The 26,319-nt window shown below is 56.1% G+C and overlaps 1 protein-coding gene and 2 long non-coding RNA genes across 9 annotated transcripts in view; 2 read left to right on the forward strand and 1 right to left on the reverse strand.

The window, feature by feature from the left end:
* BRD4 (bromodomain containing 4) overlaps window positions 1-26,319 on the forward strand; it is an 86,434-nt gene that overhangs the window by 55,418 nt on the left and 4,697 nt on the right. For 5 of the 7 annotated variants that reach the window (XM_027050217.2, XM_053219715.1, XM_027050218.2 and 2 more), the window contains 11 exons: window positions 526-661; window positions 2,163-2,452; window positions 3,151-3,513; window positions 4,426-4,554; window positions 10,996-11,205; window positions 12,031-12,230; window positions 12,555-12,850; window positions 13,878-13,988; window positions 23,458-23,510; window positions 23,626-23,992; window positions 24,625-25,212. In XM_027050217.2, the coding sequence (XP_026906018.1) occupies window positions 526-661; window positions 2,163-2,452; window positions 3,151-3,513; window positions 4,426-4,554; window positions 10,996-11,205; window positions 12,031-12,230; window positions 12,555-12,850; window positions 13,878-13,988; window positions 23,458-23,510; window positions 23,626-23,992; window positions 24,625-25,212 (2,743 nt within the window). Of the gene's footprint in view, window positions 1-525; window positions 662-2,162; window positions 2,453-3,150; window positions 3,514-4,425; window positions 4,555-10,995; window positions 11,206-12,030; window positions 12,231-12,554; window positions 12,851-13,877; window positions 13,994-23,457; window positions 23,541-23,625; window positions 23,993-24,624; window positions 25,213-26,319 lie in introns of those variants that run through there. The other 2 variants (XM_027050222.2, XM_053219716.1) reach the window with 2 other exon arrangements.
* On the forward strand, window positions 13,995-21,052 carry LOC128314926 (uncharacterized). The gene is made up of 2 exons (XR_008297219.1): window positions 13,995-15,448; window positions 18,684-21,052. It is a non-coding gene; the product is annotated as an uncharacterized LOC128314926 (long non-coding RNA).
* LOC128314928 (uncharacterized) lies at window positions 18,601-23,919 on the reverse strand. The gene is made up of 2 exons (XR_008297221.1): window positions 23,373-23,919; window positions 18,601-23,244 (listed from the first exon to the last, which is right to left on the reverse strand). It is a non-coding gene; the product is annotated as an uncharacterized LOC128314928 (long non-coding RNA).

Consider the following 26,319-nt stretch of genomic DNA (forward strand, 5'->3'; position numbering starts at 1 on the left):
GATGAGCTTCTCAGTTTAGAGCTGAGTGGGAACAGCATGTCGTAGATGAGGCAACAGAGTGGGGACCCATAATGTAGTTCGAGATAGGCATGACCCGATCCCCAGTGAGCTGCCTTGAGGGAACACTGGGGAGCATTGTCAGAGCCCTGCTAATGTATCTGTGGCAAGAAATCCTGTGTAATTCAAGTATTTGTAGTGGAGTGGAATTGTGTCAGAGGAGGGATTCTGTCAGTGATTGGCAGGGCTTGTTAGATACTTAAGGCACTAGGATGGTTTCTGAGGCCAGAGCTTAAAAGACTAGAGAGGGAGGTGCAGGTGGACGGGTGCTGATTCAGGCACGTGAACCTCTGTGATATCTGGTGGCATAACTGTTGTGGCCCTTTAGGATTCAGATCGGGAAGGACCCTGACTATGATACTTCATGCTTTGGGGCAGGGGGTGGGTGGCACAGGGTGGGCAGCTCTTGCTCTATCTAGAGAGGTGGTGAGGGCTTTCTGACCCTCACCCCCGTGTCTCCTTTTCCAGCCTGGAGATGACATAGTCTTAATGGCAGAAGCTCTGGAGAAGCTCTTCTTGCAGAAAATCAATGAACTGCCCACTGAAGAAACTGAGATCATGATAGTCCAGGCAAAAGGAAGAGGACGTGGGAGGAAAGAAGCAGGTAGGGTACCTCTAGTGCCCCAGCACCGTTTGCCTCACATTGAAATAACAAGGACATTGGCTTTCCTTCTCCCCAATCTTGTCTCCTTCTCCAGGTTCAGTGAGGGACTAACTGGGAGTGGTAGTAGGGTCAGGCTTAGTGGTGAAAGTGCCCCTTTCAGAGGGTCGCATGAGTGTGTGACCTCCCACAAAGTAGAAATAATTGGACCCTGCTTTTTTTTCTTTTCTTTTCTTTTCTTTTCTTTTTTTTCTTTTTTTTTCTTATGGACCTTGGTTAAAAAGTGACTTTTTCAAAGCATTTTTGTTATTTGAATTATTTACTCCATTTTAGAGAAAAGGAATTCACCTGACCAGTGGCGGTTTTAACTAACAATCGTATCCTTGAACCTTGAAGTTGGTTGTTTGAATTATCTTAAGATGCTTATGTCAGAGCCAGGCCTGCCTTTTGATGCTTCTGAAGTCAAAGTGAAGCTCTCCCTTCCTTGTCTATCTCAGCGGCCACCCTGCTTCCTGCCCCCGTCTCTCAGCCTGACACAGGATTCCAAAGGCCAGCTGCTGGGGAGAGAGGAGAAACAGTGAAATGTTTCTGTCTAGGAAAAGCTCTAACAGCTGCCTTCTGCATCTTGCCATCCTTAGCTCTGTGCTGAGGTGGCCCATGCTGTGGGGTGTTTGCTTCTCTAAAGAGAGGGCTTTCGACTGACTTCCCGCCCTGCTCAGAAGTGGTGGCTTCACGGGAGCAAAGGGCGCTGGCCTAATCCCCTGCTGGGATGAGGGGTAGCCAAGGACAGGTGGTCCTGAGGGTCATCCCGTAGACGTGGGTCCTGCCACGGGGTGGCCAGTATCCTTACCGTCCGGGAGGCCTGCCCTTACTCTCTGGGACCAGGAGTTTGGTCTGCACATGGGACAGATGCAGGGTGTTGTGTCTGGGCTCACCCGCGCAGCTGCAGGGAGGCAGTCTGAGTTGGTCACAAAGGGCAGCAGCCGTCCAGCCTCCTCCTGTGGCTCAGGGAGGTGGAAGTTTGCCAGTTTCCAGAAACCTTGGCCAGGGCTGCTGATGGCGGCCCCCTGCCAGAATTGCTTACTCAGAAGGCAGCGCTTCTGGGAATGAGGACAGCTCTGTCCGAAAGTGCCAAGGAACATTTTTCCGCTCCCCATCTACAGGCCTGGTGCTAACTCTCAGCGTGTGTTTCCTGCTCCTTTGGCCCCGGCCTCCATGCCCATGAAGGCGTCTTTGTGCCTGATTTGGGACTTGAAGCCAGGACGCTTCAGGAGGTGTGGCATGCAGTGTGCCGCTGCTCTCAGAGATCCCTGGGGCAGGTGGACCAATTTGGCCAAGGTCTGGGGTGTACGGGTTGTTCTGTCTCTTAGGCGAATAGTTACGGTGACGTTATGTGCTCTGCCCGCACAGATGTGTGCTCACCACATGTGACAGTGTCTCCATGAGGTCAGCCAGCGTGTGTCAGGTTCGGCATCTAACCACCTGTCCCTTTTATGATTGGTAGGGACGGCAAAACCTGGCGTCTCTACGGTACCAAACACAACTCAAGCATCGACTCCTCCGCAGACCCAGACCCCTCAGCAGAACCCTCCGCCTGTGCAGGCTACACCTCACCCCTTCCCTGCGGTCACCCCAGACCTCATCGTTCAGACCCCCGTCATGACAGTGGTGCCTCCCCAGCCACTGCAGACAGCCCCGCCGGTGCCCCCTCAGCCACCACCCCCACCTGCGCCAAACCCCCAGCCTGTGCAGAGCCACCCACCCATCATCGCGGCCACCCCACAGCCTGTGAAGGTGAGCGTTCTGTGTGTGTGCGTGTGGCCCAACCTGGCCACTGGTGGGCTCCTACCACCTCAGCACCCCCTCTTTTTTGTCTTCCCTTCCATAGCAGTGAGGCTTGCAGGAGACAAGTCACTGTCACTGCCGGCGCTTCATGCAGAGCTTGTCCTGGCTCCTGGGGCACTTTGTGGGTGTTTTGGGGGCACTGTGCAGTGTTTAAGTCACGGCCTAGAAGCTGCTGCCCTGCTGTCCCACAGGTCCCATAGTTGAGCCCACCCCCCCAGGGCTTGCCAACCCCCCAGCCCCATCCCTAGTTCTAATTTAGACTGTGCATGTTTGCAGATGGCACCCTTATAGTCTCTGAGACGTGCCTGCCCTGGGGGGGCCAATGTGTCCAGGCTTGGCTCTGAGCGGCTTCCCTGGCATTAAGTGGGAAGCTGCTTCAGGAGGTTTCTGTGGCCTCCAGTGAGCAGATTGTGCTCTTGCGTGTGTGCTTTCTCCTGCCACTGGCAGGTCCTGTCCCAGCTGCAGAGAGAGTGATGGGACAGGTCTTTTCTTGGCTCGGTCCTTCACCTATGGAGTTACCTTTGAGCCCCATTCCCCGTGAATGTTGGAACCCCAGAAAGGACCCAGCTGCAGGAGTGAGCGGAGGGAGGGACAGCTGTGCTGGCCGTCACCTTTGACCGTGCTTGTCACCCCTGTGCTCTCGGCAGACAAAGAAGGGAGTTAAGAGGAAAGCGGACACCACCACCCCCACCACCATTGACCCCATTCATGAACCACCATCACTACCCCCGGAGCCTAAGACTGCCAAGCTGGGCCCCCGGCGGGAGAGCAGCCGGCCTGTGAAGCCCCCCAAGAAGGACGTGCCCGACTCTCAGCAGCACCCAGTGTCGGATAAGAGCAGCAAGGTCTCAGAGCAGCTCAAGTGCTGCAGTGGCATCCTCAAGGAGATGTTTGCCAAGAAGCACGCAGCCTACGCCTGGCCGTTCTACAAGCCTGTGGACGTAGAGGCATTGGGCCTGCACGACTACTGTGACATCATCAAGCACCCCATGGACATGAGCACAATCAAGGTGAGCAGATGCCCCCCTCTGGCCCCCCCCCCCCCGAGCTGAGGGCAGGGCTCCCCGGGACAGAGAAGGTCAGAACCTCCTAGGCTGGTCCAAGAGGAGGGTCCAGGCCCTGGGTGCTTCTGAACTGTGCCCTAGCAGCTGTCTCTTCTCACCAGCTCAAAGCAGCCCAGCGCCCCCTGCTGGGAATTGTAGGGGATGGCCTCCAGGACCACGTGCTTGGGAATTTTCTTCCCAGACAGCAGCAATGCTGTGCCCTCTGGTCTGGGGACAAGCCCTCTGGGGCCTTGGGCCCTGGTGCCCATGGGCACTTTGCACACAGTTAATGTTCCAGGAGGGGTTGAGAGTTGATGACTTTGCCAGGCCCGGTGTCATAGAGTGGGTCTTGATGTCTCCTCTCAGGAGGAGACACACAAGTGCTGGCATCTTCACTGTCGTATTTTGAGGCCTTTTTGGTTATGTTTATTTATTTTAAGCCATTTTGCATTTCTCTCTGTCTGAGAGTAGAGTAAGCCTGCCCCCAACATGGGACAGACAGAAGAGGGGACAGTACTTATGTTCCTTTTGACCCGTGTCTTGTCCCATATCACCAAGACAGGTGTATGTCAGGTCAGAACTGGTCCCAGCCCTTCTCTTACAGTCTGGCTGAAGCTCTGTCCCCATTTATTCTGTGTCCACTTGGTCCTTAGTCACAGTGACCAGGATGGGTGGGTTTGGCGTGCTAGCAGGGCATTTCCCAGCCCTGAGACTTGCTTTTGAGTGTCTTTTTGTCCACCTGACAGAGAACTAAGGTGATGATCTCTTCTCTGCTCCGCTGCAAAACTGACCTGCTCCTACAGGCAGCCCTCCTGGCTGTCACGTCCCCATTGGAGCAGGTTTGGGCATAACTAAGGAGGCCCTGTCTTGTCTTTGCAGTCTAAACTGGAGGCCCGTGAGTACCGCGACGCTCAGGAATTTGGTGCTGATGTCCGATTGATGTTCTCCAACTGCTATAAATACAACCCTCCTGACCACGAGGTGGTGGCCATGGCCCGCAAGCTCCAGGTGAGGCCCTGGGGAAGCTCCAGGTACAACATCCTGCAGTAGAGCAGGCTGGGGTCCTGGGTGGGCCAGGCCTGTATGGCCCTTCATAGATTTTATTTCTGTCATTTGCTTTGGTATAATGCCATGTTGCTTTGAAGATGAACTTGAGTCAGGATAGCGTGTGCATCAATATAAAATTGAGGTTATTTTATTATAAAGCAGGACAGTTGGTTTTGGTTTTGGGCATTTGGGGTTTTGTTTTGGTGTATCCCACTGAAAACCTCCTGCCCCATACCTGCATTCGGTTGCCCTTGGCCAGAAGAGTGTATGTGCTGTATGTGGCCCAATCTGTTCTCCAAAACAGACCTGTCTCCGGTTGGTGGCAGACACTCTTGTTAGGTAGACACTTGGACACAGTTGTGACCTGAAGTAACTGCTCAGCTGTGGACGTTTCTTCACCAGAGCCTTGAAATCTTTTGCCTTCTAGGTGTTCCGTGAGGCCACAACTTCCTAATGGGTGCCATTGAGGTTTGTGGCCCCTTCAAGTTGGTCTGGGTGTGCACCCTGTAAAGTGCACATGTGAGTGGAAGGAAGGGGGGCAGGTTACAGCATAATGTGTGAACTGACTTCACTTTGCTTTATTTAAAAAAGGAAAAACGTACCCAGATTTCAGCAGTGGTTATCTTTGGGTGGAAAGATCAGGGGTTAAAAATTATGGAGAACTGGGGCACGTGGCTGGCTCAGTCACTAGAGCATGTGACTCTTGATCTCAGGGTTGTGAGTTGGAGCCCCACATTGGGTGTAGAGATTACTTAAAAAAAAAAAATCTTCAAAAAAATTTCTGGAGAATAAAGTCTATATTTAGTACTTTTATAATCTGCTTTTTAAAAAATTCTTAAGCCTACACACATAAAAATATCTAATCCCTTATCCCCAAAGCCCTGGGTTGCTTCTGCTCTCAGTGTCAGAGCAGGCCCTGGAGTGGATCACCTGCTGTTACAACAGGCAGGCACTCTGGTCAAGCCCAGGACCGGTTTGCACATCTCATGCCCCACTCCCACCTGGTGGCGAGGTGGGAGGCTTCCTCACACCTGTCTTTCCCACCTGTCTGTGGAGTGCTTACAGGGCACAAGTGCGGACTTGCAAATGCCTTTGGCAACCTGTGGGTCCGTTCAGCTCAGAGGCTGCCTGAGACCCATCGCTTGCCCATCTCCTGGTTCCGTTAGCTCCACACGTTGTCCCAGACTTACCATCATAGTGGCTCTTACCTCCTCACACTGGCGCCAAGGCTCCATCTCTCCCGTTCCTTCCCTTGGCCTCTGTCTGGGTCAGGGACTGCTTTTGGTTCAAAGGATGTGTCCTGGAACTCTTGGGATAGAATAAAAACTTATTACTAGTGTGAACCTGGCTGCTATTATTGAAATGCACCCTCAGCCTTGAACGTTATTTTAGTTTCTGTTGCTTGTTATTTGGTTTTATTTTCCCTGAGATTTGGGGTGGGGGTGCTTTCTGCTTTCTTCACAAAGCTGCTTTTCCGTTGTTTACTTCTGCATTTCCCATCCTTAAAAAGAGTTCAGGCTTTATAATTTTATGGCAATTCTCATACATGGCCACCAGGTGGCAGTGTTGCCCTCAGATCTTTGTCTTAGACTTCCTCTTTCCACTGTCCTGTGAGGATTGGGGGAGGGAGATAGCTTTTTGCCAGATCGATACGCCTACCCTTTATTTGCCCTCATGCAAACAGCTAAACCAAAACAAGTTCTGTGCCAGCACCAAGATTGCTATTCAGACCTACTTTACTTTAAAAAGAATAGAAGGAGAATGGCTGAGCCTGGGTAGCTTAGTCAGTTAAGCATCTTAACTCTTGATGTCAGCTCAGGTCATGATCTCACAATTTATGAGTTGGAGCCCCACGTCGGGCTCTGCACCGACAGCACAGAGCCTGCTTGGGATTTTCTCTCTTTCTCCCTCTCTCCCTGCCCCTCTCCTGCGCATGCGCTTTCTCTTTAAATAAATAAACTTAAATAAATAAATAAATCAGAAAGAGAAAGAATTCTCCAGTATATTCTAGCTTTCCCTAATTTCTGTGCCTGTTTTATGTCTTGGCTTTGTGTGTGTTTTTTTTTTTTTTTTTTTTTAAACATTTATTTAATTCTGAGAGAAAGAGCATGAGTGGCAGAAGGGCAGAGAGAGGGGGGGGTCAGGATCCGAAGCAGGCTCTGTGCTGACAGCAGAGAGCCCGATGCGGGTCTCGAGCCCACAAACTGTGAGGTCATGACCTGAACTGAAGTTGGACACTTAACTGACTGAGCCACCCAGGTTCCCCTGGTTTTATGTGTTTCATTTTTATCCTTCTGGCAGTGGCATGAACATGACCCAAACATGGGGTTTAGCCATAGTGAGACCACTGGGCTATTTTCCTCACAGCAGCCTCTTTCTGAACATTTTTGTTCCAGATACCAGGCTGGACTAGATGAGGTCCTTGACCTGAAGGAGGGTCCATTTCAGGCAGGGGCAGTGCCTAGGGTGGGCCATTTAGCACGGGGCGGCCTCTGCCCTAGCCCGCTTGGCCCACTTCAGGGTGGGTTGCTGTGTTACAGGAAGTGATGTTCCTTCTCCATTGCCACGAGGCAGGTGGAGAGGTATCTGCTTCAGATGCAGAGTCGATGTGAAGGGTTTCTTGTCTGGAAGTTGGTTGCTCTGTGGCATTTCAGTCTTTTTCCTCTTCCTTGTAAGCTTTCCTGGATCAGCATGGTTGGATGACTAGATTGTCCAGAGGGAAGGAGAAGCAACAAATCCCCAACCTTTGTTTGCCTCTTGAACAGGTATTAGACTTGCCTCCTCTTAATTAGACTGTTCCCAAGAACCGGGATTTACCTGGAAAATCACATGGAAAAGAATCCACTTTGTTTTCCTCTTCCAGTCTCTAAATTCTAGGCCTTTAGAAAACACACATCCTACCACCTGGCAGCCATGGTCACAAAGACAGCCAGGAGTGTCTGGGCTCAGGGTTTCCTCAGTCCACAGGTGGCTTGGGCTGAGGCCCGTGAGTCCATCTGGTAGGCCCAGAGCTGCTGGCGGTACTGCCATTTAGACTGCCTGCTCTGTTGTGAAGCGAGGAGTCATTTAGGGAGTTTGGCGCCCTTGTAGACTACCAGAGTTTTAGTGCAAGAAAAAGCGCAAATTCAAGGTGATGTGCAGTTATTTTTATAGCAAAGAAAAATGAAAATTGCATTGGGATATCCTGCATTAGATCCCAGAGGCAGGAAGCTTTCCGGGTGTATGTAAATGTGTGTTTCTGAGTGTGTGCACTCACAGCTGCATCTCTAGCACCCGGCACTTAGTGGCCTGCCACTGCCTGCATTCTGCTCCCCACCACAACCCCCCTCCTCTGAGCCTCGCTGTGCCCAGATATGGCCAAGCCCCACAGCTGTATCCGGGCTTGGCCGTGCTTGACCGTTTGGCACTCAGGCAGCTGTTTCACTAGAGGGGTGGAGGGTGTGCTTCCCCCTCGAATCTGACGCAGCCCAGAGTAGGTGACCCAGTGAACATTCTAGCAAGAGGAGACGCCTGCTCTGAAACCAGTGTGCTTTGCTGATTGATGCTGAGAATTGCAGTGTGGGTGGAGGTTATGGCATGCTGGGCAGAGGAGCTGGGTCCACCTCTAGACACTGCCAGCCCTAGTGTGGAAGCCCCGAGCCCCTGCTCCCCTAGAGAGTGCTGGTTGTTGGTATTCTCTGCTCATCGCCTCAGTGTCCTCCCTCACAAGACCTTTGACCTAGGTGCGTCTCTTTCGGTTTTGGCGTCCTCTAGCCTGGCCCCACACCCTCTCCCCCATTTTCCACCTGGCCAGCAGGATGAGCACCTGGATTCGTGAGTCACAACTTTCTCTCCTTTGAGACATCCTTACTAGGTCTCTGCAGCTTTTGGTATCATGTCCGCCTCCCCCCCCCCACACACACACCCTGCCCTCATCCTTAGGTTTCAGATTTCCCAGGGACTCTTCACCAGTCCTTTGCTGTTTCCACCTTAACACTTAATAGTACTTCATAACTGTTCACTCCTTGAAGGCAGGGAGCACATCGTTTCTCTTTACCATACGGGTGCAAGTCTGTCTCAGCCACGCGGGAAGGTTTTTCTGCGGTAGCTCTAGGTTCGCTGGCACTCAAGCCCAAGTGCGTTTCGCAGGGTGCCCCCTACTGGAACCGGGGCAGATGGGAGGATGACAGGTCTTGTAGCTGCTCGCGACAGGGAAGCCAGCAGCCCCAGATTGTAGGCCCCGCGGTGACTGCCCAGCCAGCCAGCCTGCCTGGCCTCCTGGCTTGTGCTCTTTGCTCTTTGGTCTTGGAGCCTTGGGAGAGCAGGGCCAGGGAGTACCCTAGGAGAGGCCTCAGGGCGAGTCCTGGCTTCCATTTCCACCACAGCCACAGCCTGTTGGGGAGGAGCAGGGATGTCCTAGTGGCAAGGGTAGAGCTGTCTGGTAGCTGGCAGGAGATGCTGGGCACACCCATAAGTGGCATGAGGAAGCTCCCACCTGGTAAAGCTCACCTCCCGGCAGCACCAGGTACTCGGCCATGGCTGCCACCCTCCTCCCTCTGTGGGGTCCTGACACCTCAGGCACACTTCTCTAACCTGCCCCCTCCTCCTTGGCAGCAGGCCTGGCTTTTTCTGGACGCTCCTGTGGGTCTGTTGGGGACCCGGGGCACTGTGGGCAATAAGGGTCTTGCTTGCTGCCACACTGGGGGCCTCTGCCCTGGTGTGAGCCCCTGTCTCCTTTAGCCAGGGTGGTGACAGTCTCTTGCTCATGCCTCCTGGGTGTCTTCTCCACTGCCACCCGACCTGCTCCAGAATGTATTTCTGTATAAATTAGAAGTTAGAAATTTCTGTATAAATGGCTATAATTTATAGTAGCAAAACCACTTATACAGTAGAATCCAGGTTGTCACTTTGCTGGGAGCAGGAACTGCCTTGGAGGAGCCTGAACTGGGTGGTCTGGAGGGGAGGGGACAACACTGCAGTTGGGGAGGACACCAGCCCTGCTGCCCAGGGGTCGTCCCCTTTCCCAGCTGCCTTGGGGACAGAAAACCTGAAGCTGTGCTTCCAGAGATATCAGGAGAGGCTTCTAGGGCCAGCTGTGTCAGGTGTACCCTAGTTTGTTTGACACAGCAGCCTTGGAGCTTGACCCCACGGCCCTCCCAGGCCTCATGGCTCATGCTGCTCCGAAGCATCAGTTCACACTTGGGAAGGCCCATTCTCTTGCGTGAGATGCTACATTGACATTTTCTAGGCTTTTAAAGCAGGTCCTGCAGTCCTTCTGGGAAGCTAACTTTGTTCTTTTCACTGCTGTTCTTTGTCCTGAGTCATCACTGGGCTTACGATCATGGAGCCCTTGGGGTAGGAAGGGACCTGCCGGCTGGCTGGTGAGGCAGGGCTGTTGGGCCTAGGTGCCCAGACGAAGCTGCTGCCCCCAAGCTCTGTGACCCCATGGGGAGTTCCATCGGATCCCTGAGACTTACAGTTGGAAGGTCTCGGAATCCTAGGGTGGTGGGATCCTGTGCTTAACAGCCCTGGGCATGTGGTTGGGTCTCTGGCACCTCACAAGATTTACTCCCTCCTGTAGCCTGTCTCCAGCGCCCCCACATCCACTTCTGTTATACCTTTCCCACCTTGCTGGCCATGCCCTGGAGACCCCTCAGCCAGTGGCATGGCTCTACCCAGGTGCCCCAGAGGTGGTCTGAGGAGGGGGTGGGGGTGGACACGTGCCTGCTGCAGCAGAGGCGCAGCTGCCTTGCCGGCCTCGGTCTATGCACGAGGCACACTTACTCCAGGGCCAGGCCTTTGCATGTGCTGTTTGTTTCCTCTGCCTGGAATGCTCTCTCAAACTGAAGACCCCACCTGCTCCCTGAGGGAGCGTGAACCGGAGGCAGGCAGAGGTTCCTGTTCTGTTCATCATTGTATCTTAGTGCCCGGCCCTGGCATGCAGGAGGCGCCCTCGGGATGTGCTGAGCAAGCACTGACCTAATGAGAACCTCAAGGCACTGTTTGCGGGTCTTGCCCTCGGCCTGCCATCTATCTAGGATCTCCACACAGACGTCCTCAGTGGGCCAGCTGCCTCCTGTGACATGGGTCACATGTACTTACCTGGCCTGTGTCTCCTGGAGAATGGGTGCCAAGCCATGTCAGAAGGACATTTCAAAGTGAAATTTGTGAGAAGTGTTGGAAGAGCTGACGAGGGTCCTCACCCAGCCCCTTGTCTTAGTGGTGGGGTGTGGGGGGGTCACCATCAGCCTAGCCCCCTTTGGCCCTCCTGCTTACTTCCTGTTGAGTCAAGCCCGGCAGCCAAGGAGGCTTGGTGATGCTGAGCCACATCCCAGGCAGCCCCCCACCACCCATGCCTGGGCCCCCAGCAGCCCTCACAGGCACGGCTCCCCCCTCCCCCCGCCCCCCCCCCCCCCCAACCAGGATGTGTTCGAGATGCGCTTTGCCAAGATGCCAGACGAGCCTGAGGAGCCTGTGGTGGCCGTGTCCTCCCCAGCGGTGCCACCCCCAACCAAAGTGGCAGCCCCACCCTCGTCCAGCGACAGCAGCAGCGATAGCTCCTCCGACAGTGACAGCTCCACCGATGACTCTGAAGAGGAACGAGCCCAGCGGCTGGCCGAGCTCCAGGAGCAGGTGAGGATGTGGGCAGCCCCATTCCCAGTCACCCAGAATGCATGGGCCGGGCAGTCTCCCCAGGGTTCTCCATGACCTGGCGAGTTCCAGCGGGATGAGGGGTTTAAGGGTGCTGGCCTCCCGTGCAGTGGGAAATCGGTGTGTAACTTCTGGCTCCCCAGAACACCTGTTAACAGCCTACTGTTGACCAGAAGCTACCTGTAACGTAAAGAGTCGATTAATTCCTATTTTATGGGTGACACATATTATGTAGTGTATTCTTACGGCAAAGTAAGGAAACATCAAGAAAATCATAAGAACTGGAAAACATACTCATAGTACCGTATCGATCGGGAAAAAAAATCCACATATAAGTGGACTTGCACAGTTCAGACCCACATTGTTCAAGAGTCAACTGCATATATGTACACCGTGGGTGTGGAGGTAGGAAGACATGGCTGTTTTGCGGGCAGAGGCGAGGCTTCTAGATCCTTCCAGCATCTGAAAGGAGGAGCCTCAGCCAGGATGTCCATCTCTCCTGAGGCCCTACAAGCCAGCCATCAGGACCTTAGTACCCAGCCTCCCAGGGACCCTCCTCCTAGATGGCTGTGGAGCTTGGTATCTGCCAGCTTGGGCAGCTTCTCTAGCCAAGAGGACACTGGCCATCCTCGGAGTCCACGGCCTGGGTGGGTGTGGGCACTTCAAAAATCTGGTGAGGCGGCAGGTCACAAGGCTGAGGGCCAGCCCCCTTCCCTGTGCTTCCCTCCTCCTCTGCACCCTGGTGCCCGGGGGTCCACCCAGAGACCAGGATGATGGGCGCGTGTACCTTGCCTGTCTGCTCCACAGCTCAAAGCCGTGCACGAGCAGCTTGCAGCCCTCTCCCAGCCCCAGCAGAACAAACCAAAGAAAAAGGAGAAAGACAAAAAAGAAAAGAAAAAAGAAAAGCACAAAAAGAAAGAAGAAGTGGAGGAGAATAAGAAGAGCAAAGCCAAGGAACTTCCTCCTAAAAAGACCAAGAAAAATAACAGCAGCAACAGCAATGCGAGGTCTGCCTCCCTGAGCTGCCCTGGGTGGGGACCCCTGCTGGCCACGGTGGGTAGGGAGGCTGCCTCGCCGCCCTTTCTCCTGGGGTGGGTCTTGGCACCCAGTGTGTTTGGGAAGGGAAGGAAGATAGGCAGCATGGAGCAGAAGGTGAGGACAGGGCATGGCTTGTGGTCTGTGTCCGTTGGGTGCTCCCAGGAAGGCGTTGCCAGCCTCCCCTGTTTCCTGTGAAGGCCATCTGGGTGGGGGTGTGGAAGCCCTCCCCTAAGCCCCCGATGGAGGAATGGGTGCCTCACGTTGACAGTGGTGTCTGCATCATCCCTTCGTAGCAAGAAGGAGCCTGCGCCCATGAAGAACAAGCCCCCTCCTGCGTACGAGTCGGAGGAGGAGGACAAGTGCAAGCCCATGTCGTATGAGGAGAAGCGGCAGCTCAGCCTAGACATCAACAAGCTCCCTGGTGAGAAACTGGGCCGCGTGGTGCACATCATCCAGTCGCGGGAGCCCTCCCTCAAGAACTCCAACCCCGATGAGATTGAGATCGACTTTGAGACTCTGAAGCCGTCCACCCTTCGAGAACTGGAGCGCTACGTAACCTCCTGTTTGCGGAAGAAAAGGAAACCTCAAGGTGCCCTTGGGCCCCTGGGGCAGGGTGTGCTCTGAGTCCTGGCCAGCCCTGGCCGACAGGGAGGAGGCTGGGCGAGTGGGCATACTCCATTAACTTTGCCTTCCAGACATGGCCCTCTCCCTCTGTAAGCTGTTTTTCCAGTTACAAAAGCTGTGTCCCCGACACAGAAACCTCTGGAGGGCTGTGACATCACACTTGACCCTGGGCTGGTGGTGCCATTCTCCACCTCCTGGCCGGTACCCATCTAAGGCCTGCCTGCACCTCAGTGTCCTCAGCCTTGCTCTGAGCAGCAGCTTCTGTTGCCCTTAGCGCTGGGTCTTCCCCAAAAGCCAGCCACCCCCGCCCTGCTGCCACCTCTTTAGAACAGAGGGTGAGGGCCAGGTGCAGTGGCCAGGAGGAAAGATGTTAGGTCCGCACTGCCTGCTTTGCTTCTCTGCTTCGACACGGGCCCCTCCACAACAGTCTGCCAGGCAGCACTTGCCTGTTAAAAGTGTCTCATCTTAACTCACGGCTTTTGTCTGGAGACCAGCGGGACTTAATATCCACATCAGAGTGTTGTATGCAGCTTTTGTCCCAGTCCACGTTGACTCCTGGGGCGCTCGGGCTCCTCCCTAGGGTGCTGCACAGTGACACTGTGCCCTCGGTCTACTCACCGAGGTGCTGGGAGACTCCCGGGGCTCTTTCACGTCTTGCTTTGTCCCTGCCGTCATGTCTTGGGGTCCCCTGCACCCACTGTCTGAAAAGTAGCTGAGGGAGCCTGAGCTCAGCGGTCCCTCATGTCAGGGAATTACTTCCTGCCTTGTCTCTTAACTGTCTGGTGAACCCAGCATAGGGTATTGAGAGATTGGAGGGGCTTTGAAATTCTAGTATTAAGCCAAGCTTTTGGCTGGCATGCGGTAGGACTGGTCAGGGCCTCGTAGAAGCAGCCCACTGGCCCTTCTTGCGGGCAGTTGGGCTATTCCTGTGGCCAGCAGTAGCCCCCTAGGTCGGGGCCCCGCCTGACTGTGTCCCTGTTGCTTTATTACAGCCGAGAAAGTTGATGTGATTGCTGGCTCCTCTAAGATGAAGGGCTTCTCGTCCTCGGAGTCGGAGAGCACCAGCGAGTCCAGCTCTTCTGACAGTGAAGACTCCGAAACAGGTTAGATGTCTTACTGAGCTTCTTGTCGCGTTCTTCCCTGTGTTTGGCTCAGTCACATGTCCAGGCTACCTGAGACCAGAGACGGCTGTCATAATAAGAATGGTAACCCTCTCGCTAGGACACTGGGGAGCTCGGGGGGCCTGGTGAGGACTTCGGGTGTTGGGGCCCAGGTGGTGGCATCAGTGTTAGTGTGACCCCGCCCAGCCCTACAGTTTCTTCCTGTGTCACGGTCGCATGCAGCACGGCTGTTCAGGTGATGTGCTCCAGCAGCACGTGTGTAGCGGCCTGCTCTCGACGCTGCTGTCACCAGGCTCGGGGCTCTGCCATTCGCCCCAGAGTGCTCACAGCTGCACTGGCTGCTCCTAACGCAGTGTGCACACACGTGGGCCTGCACGTGTGCCCCGTGGTGGTGTCCTGGCTGACCCTACCGCCCACCTGAGCAGCAGCTTCAGTGTGGGAAGTGGGAGTGAGAAAGGGCAGGTGGAGACGCTGAGAGCTGCAGGGTGGTAGGAGAGAAGCCTTTCCTGCAGAGGGGTGCTTTCCTGATTATTCGCGGGGAGCATGGGGAGAAGGGCAGATGCTCCCTCACACTGGCCCGGAGGAGACGCTAGAAAGGAAGCCTGGCAACCAGCCTGTTCTGTGAGCTGGAGCTGGTGGGGGTGGCCGTGCGAGTCTGGGGGGGCGGGCTGGCCCCTGGGCAGGTCTAGTGCCATCAGCCGAGCAGCCTCTCCAGGCAGGCTGTGGTATGTGCATCCTCAGTGGGAAGTGTATTTCTGGGTGTTTTCTTTCATAGACCTGTTTCGTCTTTGGCATGTTATTCTGACTTAAAACTAATAGTAAGCCCCACGTAGTCAGTTTATGAAGATAATGTGATCTGATCGGGCCAAGGAAGTTTGAGGCCCCTTACACTTAGAGTAGCTTTGTGACCCCTCTCCCGAGGCGTGTGCACACCCGGATCCTCTTGTCAGCTCAGCCTGCCTTTTTCTGGGGAAGCTGAGGACAGGAGGGCTTCTGGGCCTTCTCACTCTCTCTCTCCGCTTTGACAGGAAAGGGTACCAGGCTTCCCAGGTAGGTGGGAGGCTTGCCTTGAGGTGGGCTAAGGGCTTCTCCAAGACTCCAGATTCTGTCTCCAGTGGGCCCAAATGAGAGTCATTAAGTCATTAAGCTATGTTCCATATTTCCTGAGCTCCGCTGTATGCAGAGACTGCTGTGGGCAGTTTGCTGCCCTTCTGTCTCCATCCTTTGTCCTTTTCTTCTAACCAGCACCTCCCCCCCCCCCCCGTTGCTTTTTTATCTGTCAACCAGCAGGGGGCGCCACACCCCCATACCCGCCCAGGAAGGGCTGGCAGGAAGCCAGCGCCAACTGCCCTCTGCAGGATGAATGACCGTATTCTTGGGCCCAATTAGCATTCTTGGTGGCCCCTGACTTCTCACCTTCTTCTGTGCCAGCCATGCCGCAGGTTTGCCTTTGCTCTGGGGTTTTGCACCTCCTGCAGTTTCTAGCACGCTGCTCCTGCTAGGGGTGTCACAACCTTTTCTCCTAAGTATATGAGTGACCAAAAGAAAACCCCAAAGCTTGGAATTGGCAGGGGACCCGATTGTTAAAACGGCGCAGTTTGGCCAAGGGCAAACTGCTTTGGCCCCGACGTAGATCGTGGTACCCAACCGGCAAGTCCTCATTGCGAATCTGTGACCGTGGCCTTTGTCCCTGATCCCCAAGCTCTTTGGGGTGTGTTTGCCTTAGGTGGGAAATCCTCCTGGGCTCCTGAGTGCCTTGCACACGCCTCCTACCATCTGACGTGGGGCAGCTGTGACGGAATCTCCAACAGCTCTCTACTGCTGAGAATACTTTTTCCCTTTTTGTGCCCCCCCCCCCCCCCCTTTTAAAGAGATGGAAAGATTGTGCAACAAGTAATCTGAGAGTCCTGGGAACAGCTGTCCTGGCGGGAAGGAGGGTGAGATTTACAGTCTCTGAGCCGACGGCCTGCAGGCTCCCAGGCTCCAGCAATCCGGCCCAGTGGCTTGCCCTGCTGCTTCCGGCCCATCCCTCTTTCCAGGCACCCTCCCCACCTTGAGTTTTGGGAGGCTCCCATTTGTCTTCAAGGCTCTGGCTTTTCCTTTGCCATCTGTGTGCACCGGAGAGCTCTATTGTGGGTCAGCTGGATGCTTCTCTCAAGAGAACCACCGTGTGGGTTTGTGCCCTAGGGCTCAGACACTCGGCCCGAAAATGGGAGGGAAGCGTGCGCCCCTGCATCATTGAATGCAGCTACCCGCCACCCCATCCCGCATAGGAAACTGCACTTGCTTCCAGGGCAGCTGCTCAAGCTGGGTCCCTGGAGCTAGGCAGCCCCAATTTCTGTGGCCAGTTAAGTGGTTCTGCCTTGGGAAGATAGGACAGGGTGGGGGTTATTGAAGGTATTTCTTTTGGTCTTTTGGGGTTTGTTTTTGCCCTCCTTGTTCTTGTGTTTCCATTTGGACTGGAGCCGAAATTCCTGAAAGGGCCTATTTTTGTCACTTGTACTAAGGGTCGTTTCTGCCGACAGGGCCCTGAGACATGAATCACCAAAAGAAACCAAACAGAGGCACTAAATTGGAGCTTGGTGGGGGGGTTGGGGGGGGGTTGGTGCATAGATCCCTTCTTTGGCCGCTCTCCATAGATAAGGATGCTGTGGACTGCTTAAGGCATGGGGCTGGTCCTTGGGGCCAAGCAGCAGTTCAGGGAGGCGGTGCACCCACAGATGGAGTTGGGGGGGCAGGGGTTGGGCTTTCCTAGCTCGGTCCCAGGCCACCATGTGTTCCTCCCCACCGCCCAGAAGCACGCTGTTGGCCAGTCCCACCACATCCTCTGAACCCAGCTATTACTTGGATTATGGTCTTTCATTGAGCTTCAGTTCTGGATAAAGTTCGAATCTGCTTCAGGGTTCAGTATTGGTACAGGGCAGGGGATGCAAATGCCACTTTCCCACTTGCTCCTAAGGCATCTGTAGACCTCGGCTGGGCAGGCCAGAGGTGAGTGCCTGGTTCCCCCTTTTCCGCAGCCATCCCAGATGGGCTTTGGGCAGAGCTGTGTGGCCTGTTGGTCACCAGTGCTGGGATCATGTCTGCCTGGCTCACGGGGCCAGAGGGAATGTCCTAGGACTCTTTGTCCAGCTTTCCACCCCGTCATGTCGCTGATGACAGCCTCTTTCCACGTGCCATCCACAGGTCTTTCTGGGTAGGGTGGGTACACAGCTCCTGTCCCTCTTAGGACTGCACCCTTGTACCCCAGCTACCTGGCTGGGATGGCTTCAGGGAGGTGTGGGGTAGTTCTCTTGGATTTGTGCCTGGTCTTCTAGTTGCAGTGGGAGCACACGCCAGCTATTTTAGTCTCCTTGTTTCCTTTTCCCAGGATTTGAGCTTGTGGGTGTTTCTTAATAGCTCCGGGGAAAAAAGGAATGCTTGATGTTTTGGAAAGATTTGAGCCGGAAAGTGCAGACAGAGGCCACAGGGCGTTCTTCCCAGACAACCAGCCTCAGCTTCCGACCCCTGGGGTCTTTGAGGGACTGGGTCCCAGGCCCATCTTGGGGCCTGCTGCTGCCTGCTCCAAGGGTGTAATACTTGCTCTTGGGAAGAGGGAGAGGCCCCTGGTAGGGGCATAGGGAGGTAGGAAGGGACCTGGAGGGCAGGACTGTAGCTGGTCTGCCTGTGCTGTCAGGTGACCCCTCTCATACACTCACATGCAGAGGTCGCAGCTGGAGGGACTCTGGGGCTTCGTGGGCGAGGGTGAGCCTTGTGGAATGTGCCCTGAATGACAGTCCGGCCAGTGGGTGGGTTTTTCCCGCGCGCGCGCGCACACACACACACACACACACACACACACACACACACACACACTTGAAGACCATGGGACTGCAGTGTTGGTTGCATCCGTGACTCTGGCAGAGGCATCTCCTCTGCTGTGTGGGTGGGAACATGCCCCACGCCCTTCTCCCGTCAAGGGGAAACACTCGAGACCGCTTTCCTCCTCGGCATGTCTTCTGATTTCACCCCACCTTGACGGTGTACAGAATTGTTTGGTCTTTTTGTAATTTGTTTTTTGTTGATGTTTCTTGGTGTTTGTAGGAATGCAGAAAGGAGGGTGTTTGCTGGAGGTCCTGCACTGCAGAGCCCCTCTCTTGAGGGTTTTCTTACCTGTGCCCCGGCCCTGAGGAAGGGCTGGCATCACCTCCCTGAGAAAGACAGTGTGCAGTAAAGCAGATACGGAGGGGAGACAAGCTTAGGGTCGGGGGGGTGGGTGCCTGATGGACGTGTGGGCACACCTGGCTGGTCTTCAGGGGTGATGGCAAGGACGACAGGCCAGGGCATCTCTCACATTCAAAGACGAGTAAAGGAAATGCTGGTCCATGCTCAGGGTGCACATGAACTTGTTCCTGGAAGCAGTTACTCTGTGTGGAAGCACGAGCAGGCTCTGGGTGGTTTTGGAGACGTCCACACGTGCCGGATCTGTGGCCCTTGTAAAGGGAAGGTGGGTCTGTCCCCGCCCGCGGCTGGCCAGGCAGGGGGCAGGGCTCTCAGGCTCCGGCGCCGTTCTCTCGTGCCCTGTCCGTGGGCAGGGCACAGGAGGCTGGCTCGGTCTGTGGTTCTTCTGTTCTTGTGACTTGAACGGTACATTCCACACCATTTCTCTCACACTGGTTTCTCTCTCCCTCTATGTAGGTCCTGCCTAATCATTGGACACGGACTCTTAATAAAACGGTCTTCAGTTCCAGATTCCTTCCCAGCAAGCTATAGCTTAAGTCCATTTTCTTCTGTGAAAGGGACAGGACTCCATCAAGTTATGGAATTCCTCAGAGCCCTGGGCCTGTCCCCTGGGGTGGATTTAGTCATGTCCAGCAGCACACGCCTAATCCCGCCTCCGGGAAGGCTGCCTGCTCGGCTGGCCACCCGGGCCTCCTGTGTAAAGACTGCTTGGCTGTCCTGCCCAGCCTCCCTGGTCGTCTGGGGTCTTCTGGGTGGGTGGCATCTCCCAGAGGGTGATGACAATCCCCCCGCACACACATACGTGTGGTGCTGCTCCGTGTGCAAGGCCCCGTCACGAGTATGTTTTCTCTCTTCATCCCTCCCTCTTTTTCTGGATCCTAACTGCTTTCCTCCTGGATCTTAAAATGATGTTAGCCCAGGGACGATCTCATTCAGCCTAAAGAAGAACACTCTAATCAATCTAGTGCTTTCCCCAGTGAGGAACAAGGGCTTTAGGGGCAAGCCTGGCTGGGCTCAAAAGCTCACGGGGTTGTCCCTCAGCATGCCCTCTTTCTGGTGGCTTGTGAGGCTCCAGCCAGAGGCTGTCACCAGCCACAGGCTACTCCCGGCCCCTGGAGTCTTCCTTCTGTTTTCATTGTTCCCATTATTGCCTGTTGGGCATTTTCCCAACTTTTTGGCCTCTTTGCCCGAAGTCACAGAGGGGAAAGTACCTCTCGGGCTGCCTCCCTGTCCCTCCCAAGTAATTAGAAGCAGGCTACAGGGGGAAGGGGTGCTTTTAGGAAGGCCACTGGTGAGGGGCACTCGAGGAAGAGTGGCCATGCAGCCAGGTGACCTGTCCCAAGTGGGGTGAGACAGTGGGCTGGTGGGCGAGAAAAGGCTCTCAAACCCAGAACACTGGACCAGTCCATAGTGAGACCATCAGAGCCCTCGGGGTCTGCTCTGTGCACATCTCTGAAGGGGTGTTGCCAGTGCAAGCACCCTCTCAGTCTTCAGTCCCCTAGAATAATGACAGCCTCTGGGGGTGGGGCAGGCCAGGGTGGCCACATCATCCAAGCCCTGTGAGAGGCACTGAATAGGATTTTTTGCTCTAAAAATAAATATCAGCCCTTTTTTGGTCATGAATCCAGCATTTCAGCAGAAAACTGCCTGATGAAAAGTCCCTTAAGGAACAGCATCTGTGTTTCAGGGAGTTTTGTTTTGTTTTTGTTTTTCTTTGTTGTTGTTTGGGAGGGGGGGGTTGGTTTTTTGGGGTTTTTTGTTTTGTTTTTTTTTTCCCCCCTCTTCCTTTTTAAAGTGTAGTTTGTGTGTACTTCTTCAAGGCTTATAACAGTCTCCTGGCACCTTGGAGCCTGCCTTCTAGAGCTGGAAGCAAGTTTGAGGAGGTATAGTTCCGTCAGCAGCTGGTGGATGCTGGCCACCTCCTGTGCGGAAACCCTGGGACACTTCCTCGGGCCTTGGGTTCTAGATCCAGCCTCTCCAGGGCCCTGCAGTGATGCTTGCGAGTTCCTAGGCTGCTCTCTGATCCTCTGGCCAGTCTTCTTCCAGTCAAACTCATTTGCCAAACAGACTATTTTGAGTTGCCCTTTGGCCTGTGCCTGATGTGTTCCCAGTGCAGCTCGGCCTGGCTGGAGCCAGGGGGCTTCATGCCCAGAGATTCCCACAGGACAGTTGGGAAGCTGCTGGCATTGTCTTTCTGGGAAGATTCTGCTGTCTTGGAACAAATGGCAGCCTGGATTCCCACAGTGTCGGCCTGTGTTGCCGCCCCACCCCTTCCCACACTCGTGCATACCAGCTATAGCCACAGGCCAGCTCGCCTGCAGGGTCTCTGCACCCTTGCTGTCCAGGGATCCTGGCCTCCTTGCCCATCGGGCTTTTATCTGTCAGGGAACTCGATCTTTAGACTCGAGCCGTTACCTGTGCCCAGTGCCCCAGGAATAGGGCAGAGAGAGCAGTGCCCACTCACTCCTCATTGGCAGCCTCCTGTGTGTGAGCAGGGGGACATGCCCGCTGGGCCTTGACACACCAGCCAGCCTGCGGGGCCTGAGGAGTTGCTGTAGGAGGGGCGGGTGGCCTGGGCCTCTGCTAGCGCCAAGGCTCCCCCGTCCGTTGCGTTGAGGGGCTCTGTGCCTCTGCCCTGCCCTTACCCTCAATCCTGTCTCCTTCCCTTGAGTGGGGGCGGGGGGGGGGGGGGCGGGGGAGGAATCAGTGTTTTAATCAGATTTTACAAAAACGTTTTAATTCTTTGTACAATTACCATCCTATGTAAAGATGAAATTTGTGTTGAGTTCAAGATTTTCATGGAATAAAGATCACACAGTACTCGAGGCCATCTTCATGTAACCCTTTCTAGAGAGTTTTGTGTGGGTGTCTCGGGGCTGGTGTGTCGTGAAGCTGTGCACTTCCTGTCTTGTCTTCCTACCAGTAACTCCAGCAGGAGGCTCGGACCACGTGAGCTGTACGCAGCTGTCCCAAACAGTCTCCAGCACCCTTCGGTCCCCACCGCCGGCCCCTTTTGTGACCTCTGGTCCTGGAGGTCTGCCGCGTACCTCCCACTGGTTCTCCCACTCTAGGCCCGTCCCCCTCCCCACCGGCACTTCCCCACAGAGACCTGGGACACTTGCCAAGGCAGCCAAGACCCACCCTCTGGAACCCCTGGGACCCCACAGCATTTTGTCCCCATGAGTGCTCACGTGGGCCTCTCTGCTCATGGCGTGCGAGGAGATAGTGAGGGCACACAGAGCTACCACCGTTCCTCCTTTATAGTAGAAAAAAAAAAGGGGGATTTCCCTGAGGCCATGAGATGACAGGCCACCCCAGCCCTCTCCCTGCAACACCGTGTCTTCTCCTGGTCAGTCTTTCCCCACTGAGCCTGAGCCCTTTCTTACCCTAGGTTCCAGTCCCCCAGACTCCCAAAGGCCTGCCCATGTGTGAGTGGCTGCTCCAGCCTCCCTCGAGTTTCAGTGTCTGTTCGTGGGATCTGCTGCGAGAGGTGCCCGTCCTGGAGGGACGCCCCCGCCCCCAGCCCCTTCCTGCTCCCTTCGGCTCAGAGGCCTGTGCACACCATGCTCTGCCCAGTGCATGGAGGGCCCCTTTGGTCCTGGGCCTCCCACCTTTCTAGTTCAGTGTCCCTCCTTCACCCTGCAGCTGCCAGCCCCATGGCCCTAATCCCGCAAGTCACCCAAACTGTCCCCTTTGTATGTCCCACCCACAAGAGTGTTCCTCTCACCCGGTTTCCTGCCATGACCCAAAGAGCCCTGAACCCTCTCCTGGCATCTCCAGTGTCCGGGTTTGAGGCTGGGCTTCTGGTTCCCGTGTTCCAGGTGTCCCCGGTTGCGGCCATTTGTATGAGGACGTGTGTCCATAGCAGCTGAGGTCTTTGTCACTGTCTTGTCTCTTGCATGGAATGGTGAGCTCTTGCAGGGCATGAGGTCCCTTCTCCTCCGTTTTGGTAGCGTGCTGTGCCCCGTGGCTGCGCACCTCACAGAAGCTTAGCACGGCCCTCCGTGAAGCAGCTACCAGCAGAGGTGGCCCGCCTTGGGCAAAGCATGTGTCCTCCGACACCAGCAAGAGCCGGCACCCTGGCAAGGAGCTCAGGGGAAGCCAGGCAAAGCCAAGAGGTGTCTCTTGGTGACAGGAACTTGAAAGGCACCGTGGGTCCCGTCCCCTACCTCGTTGTTGACTTCATCATTTCCTAGGCCAAGAGTGCCGACTGGGCCTCCTCTCCCTCTCTGGGGTTCGCACACCAGCGATTCTTGGCAGGGGACAGACAGGTGGCAGAAGATCCTTAGCATATATCTGTGGGTTGGGTGTGTGTGTTGGCGGTTGCCCATTCCTTGCAGGGACAGCCCCATCCTGGACAAGGCCATACCATGGCAGCAACAAGCCGCCGGCCCCTGAGGAACCAGGGCACACACTGCCTTCTCCCTGCAGCACGTTGGCTGTGTCCCATCACGGGGACTTGTCTGAGGCTGGTCTTTCACGAGGAAGGGGATGCTGGTTGGTGGCCACCTTTGCTGGCCACGGTAGCGAGCACCTTCTCCGTTTCCTCCGGGTCATTCCTGAGACGCTGGCCTGCCTTCCCTCCCTCTCTCCATCGGTCCCTCCCCTAAAGTGCTCACTCTGCAGCCAGGCCTTGGCCCATGCCGACACCACCACTCTCACCACAGTTGTGCAGCTCTGCTTCCCCTGGGAGGATGGGAAGGAGTCAGCTTAGAGGGCAGTACAGTTGGAGGCAGCCATGTCGTTACTTTGCAGCTGCGTGACACAGGGCAGGTCCCTTAATTTCTCTGAGCCTCACTTGGCTGATCCATCAAATGGATGTGATCATTTTGAGTGGCACAATTGTTCCCAAGGCAGAGCGGGCTGGGATACAGACACTTCAGTCACCATAGTGGCGTCTGACCCAGCAAGTGGGGGAGACACTGGGCGAGGAGGTCTCTGTAGCTCATCTCCCAGCGTACCCGGGCATCATCCTTTAGTGAAGCTTGTGGGCAGGGAGGCTTTTCAGACATGGTCCCTGCTAGGAGAGGTAGCAGGCAAATGGGTAGGTGACGCCCCATACGCTCTCTCTCCCATGACCGACTCCCGTCCCTGACGGAACCCAGCTACCCTCCCTGTCACCGTCACCGGCCCTTCTGAACTTACCCTCTGTTTTCTCCTGGCTCTGCCTCCGAGGCCGGCTCACAGTCCTCTCCCCCAGCACCTCACCACCTTCTCTTTCCCTCTGCAGAGATGGCTCCGAAGTCAAAAAAGAAGGGGCACCCCGGGAGGGAACAGAAGAAGGTACGTGGTCTCAGGGGTGTCCTCCAGCAGGTGAGCAGCTGGCCACCTGCCCTCATGGGCCCCGAGGGTACACAGGCGTGTCCCGCCTGCCTGACGTCAGCCTGTCTGTCCGCAGCACCATCACCACCACCATCAGCAGATGCAGCAGACCCCGGCCCCCGTGCCCCAGCAGCCCCCGCCGCCTCCCCAGCAGCCCCCGCCGCCTCCACCTCCGCAGCAGCAGCAGCCCCCACCCCCGCCGCCCCCGCCTTCCATACCGCCACAGGCAGCCACCACGATGAAGTCCTCGCCTCCGCCCTTCATCGCCGCCCAGGTGCCCGTCCTGGAGCCCCAGCTCCCAGGCAGCGTCTTCGACCCCATCGGCCACTTCACCCAGCCCATCCTGCACCTGCCGCAGCCCGAGCTGCCCCCTCACCTGCCCCAGCCGCCCGAGCACAGCACTCCACCTCATCTCAACCAGCACTCGGTGGTCTCTCCTCCAGGTGAGCTGCGGCCACGCCTGCCGAGGTGCAGGGAGGCCCCCTTCCCGTCCTGCACTTTCACTGACTAGGCACTCTGGGTGACCTGTGGAACCCCCTCGACTGTAGTTGTGTTGCTTCCAAAGGGAGGCCAGTTGATTTTCCGAGCCATTAAGGAAATGACGGGAGACTGAGACGCACGCCATGGGACGGGCCCCGCATAGAGTTAGTTCTTTGATATGGAAGACACTGATGTGTTCCTTCCGTGGGGTGGGTGTCGCGCGAGATAGAAAAAAGATATACGCTGCCGCACGCTGCCTCCAACTTGGGGATGGAGGTGCTGGGGGATGCATGCGCATTTGGGCCAGAGACAAAGGAACCGGGGGGGGGGGGGGCTGGGGAAGGCCTGCTCTGAGACCCACAGGGCAAGGAGGGAGGTCGGGGGTGCAGAGCACAGGGCAGAGTGGCACTGGCGAGGGGACCGATCCCATAGACCTCTCTGGAAACTGTTCTTATTCCTGAATTTGTGGGAGGCCAGGGAGGGTGGGGCAGCCAGTGGCGGGAGACCCGTAGGAGGGAGGTCAGGATGGAGTGGGAAGGCTGGGCCTTGGGGTGCAGAAGCCGTGAGCCTCACTGCCGCGCCCTTGTCTTTCCAGCTTTGCACAACGCGCTGCCCCAGCAGCCGTCGCGGCCCAGCAACCGAGCCGCCGCCCTGCCCCCCAAGCCCGCCCGGCCCCCGGCCGTGTCACCTGCCCTGGCTCAGCCACCCCTTCTCCCACAGCCCCCCATGGCTCAGCCCCCCCAAGTGCTATTGCAGGAGGACGAAGAGCCACCCGCCCCACCCCTCACCTCCATGCAGATGCAGCTCTACCTGCAGCAGCTGCAGAAGGTGCAGCCCCCCACACCACTACTCCCTTCCGTGAAGGTGCAGTCCCAGCCCCCGCCCCCCCTGCCGCCCCCACCCCACCCTGCCGTGCAGCAGCAGCTGCAGCAGCAGCCACCACCACCGCCTCCCCAGCCGCAGCCACCGCCCCAGCAGCAGCACCAGCCCCCACCACGGCCTGTGCACATGCAGCCCATGCAGTTCCCCACCCACATCCAGCAGCCCCCACCACCCCCGGGCCAGCAGCCTGCACACCCACCCCCTGGCCAGCAGCCGCCGCCGCCACAGCCTGCCAAGCCTCAACAGGTCATCCAGCACCACCCTTCACCCCGGCACCACAAGTCAGACCCCTATTCAACAGGTAAGTCGGCCCTTGTCCCCTCCCCCGCCCCACCCCGGGCTCTGGAAAAACTGGTGTTGGGCCCGGAATCTTGTCTTTAAGAAGCCCAGTGGGTCAGCTCAAGCTCCAGGCTGAGGTGGGCCCAGAGCTGAGCCTTGAAGGCTCTGGGTTGGTTGGAGAGGTGGCCGAGAGGGGGCGTTGGGGCTTCATGTAGCATTGTTATCTGGGGTCTGTCTTAACTTGCCACCTGAGATGACTGAGAATGGGGTCCCCGCTGGCCCTTGTCTGGGAAGTCGCAGTCACGAGCATTACAGTACGTTGTGATCCTGCTAGGTGGGGAAGCCAGGAGCCCAGGGAGGCATCTTATCCATTTCTGAGAGTCAGGACAGGCTTCCTGGAGGAGATATCAAAGAATGAGCCGGAGCTAATTTAAACAGGGTAGGAAGTGAGGTGCAGACAGAGTTAGGGGCAGGCCAGGGTAGCTGGGGCTGTTTGGGAACCTGTAGAACTAGGTGCCCTGCTCTCAGCGTTGTAAAGCTCACCTGGTAGATGAGGACCATGTGGGAGAGAATTGGGTTTAAGCTGAGTGGCGGCTTGGGGCGCACCCAGGAGCCATCTTCCATTTCCTGCTCCCTTTCTCCAGCCTGGTCCAGGCTGCCCTTTCCCACAGCAGTGGTCAGGCTGCACCCTCTCGCCTTTCCTGGCCCCTGTTTTTTAAGTGTCTGTGACCATACCGTGCCGGGCAGCTTCAGCGAGGGGGATTGTTCCAGTCAGTGCCTCCTGGTGTGCTGATGCGTGAGGATCAAGGTTGAAGTTCTTGGACTTGGCAGGGCAGACCACGTAGCCTGGCTGGGGAGTGCAGGTGCCGCCTGCAAATTGAACAACAAGGCTGTTGATCTCGGGCCGTGACTGCTCCTAAACCTAGCAAAAGCTGCCAGGTGCCAAGTGGATCATCGCATGCCCTGAGCCAAGAACAGCTGTCTGTCCTCCCTGGGAAAGGCTGCTGCTGGTCCCAGCAGCTGTGCTGCTTGCCTGTTTTCACCCTTGAGGAAGGCCAGGCTTCCCTGTGGGGGGCAGTGGGGGAAAGGGGTAAGCCTCCTCTGGCCTCCTACGCCGTGAGTCCCCAGG

The sequence above is a fragment of the Acinonyx jubatus genome, chromosome A2 (genome assembly GCF_027475565.1).
Source record: "Acinonyx jubatus isolate Ajub_Pintada_27869175 chromosome A2, VMU_Ajub_asm_v1.0, whole genome shotgun sequence".
Lineage (NCBI taxonomy): Eukaryota > Metazoa > Chordata > Mammalia > Carnivora > Felidae > Acinonyx > Acinonyx jubatus.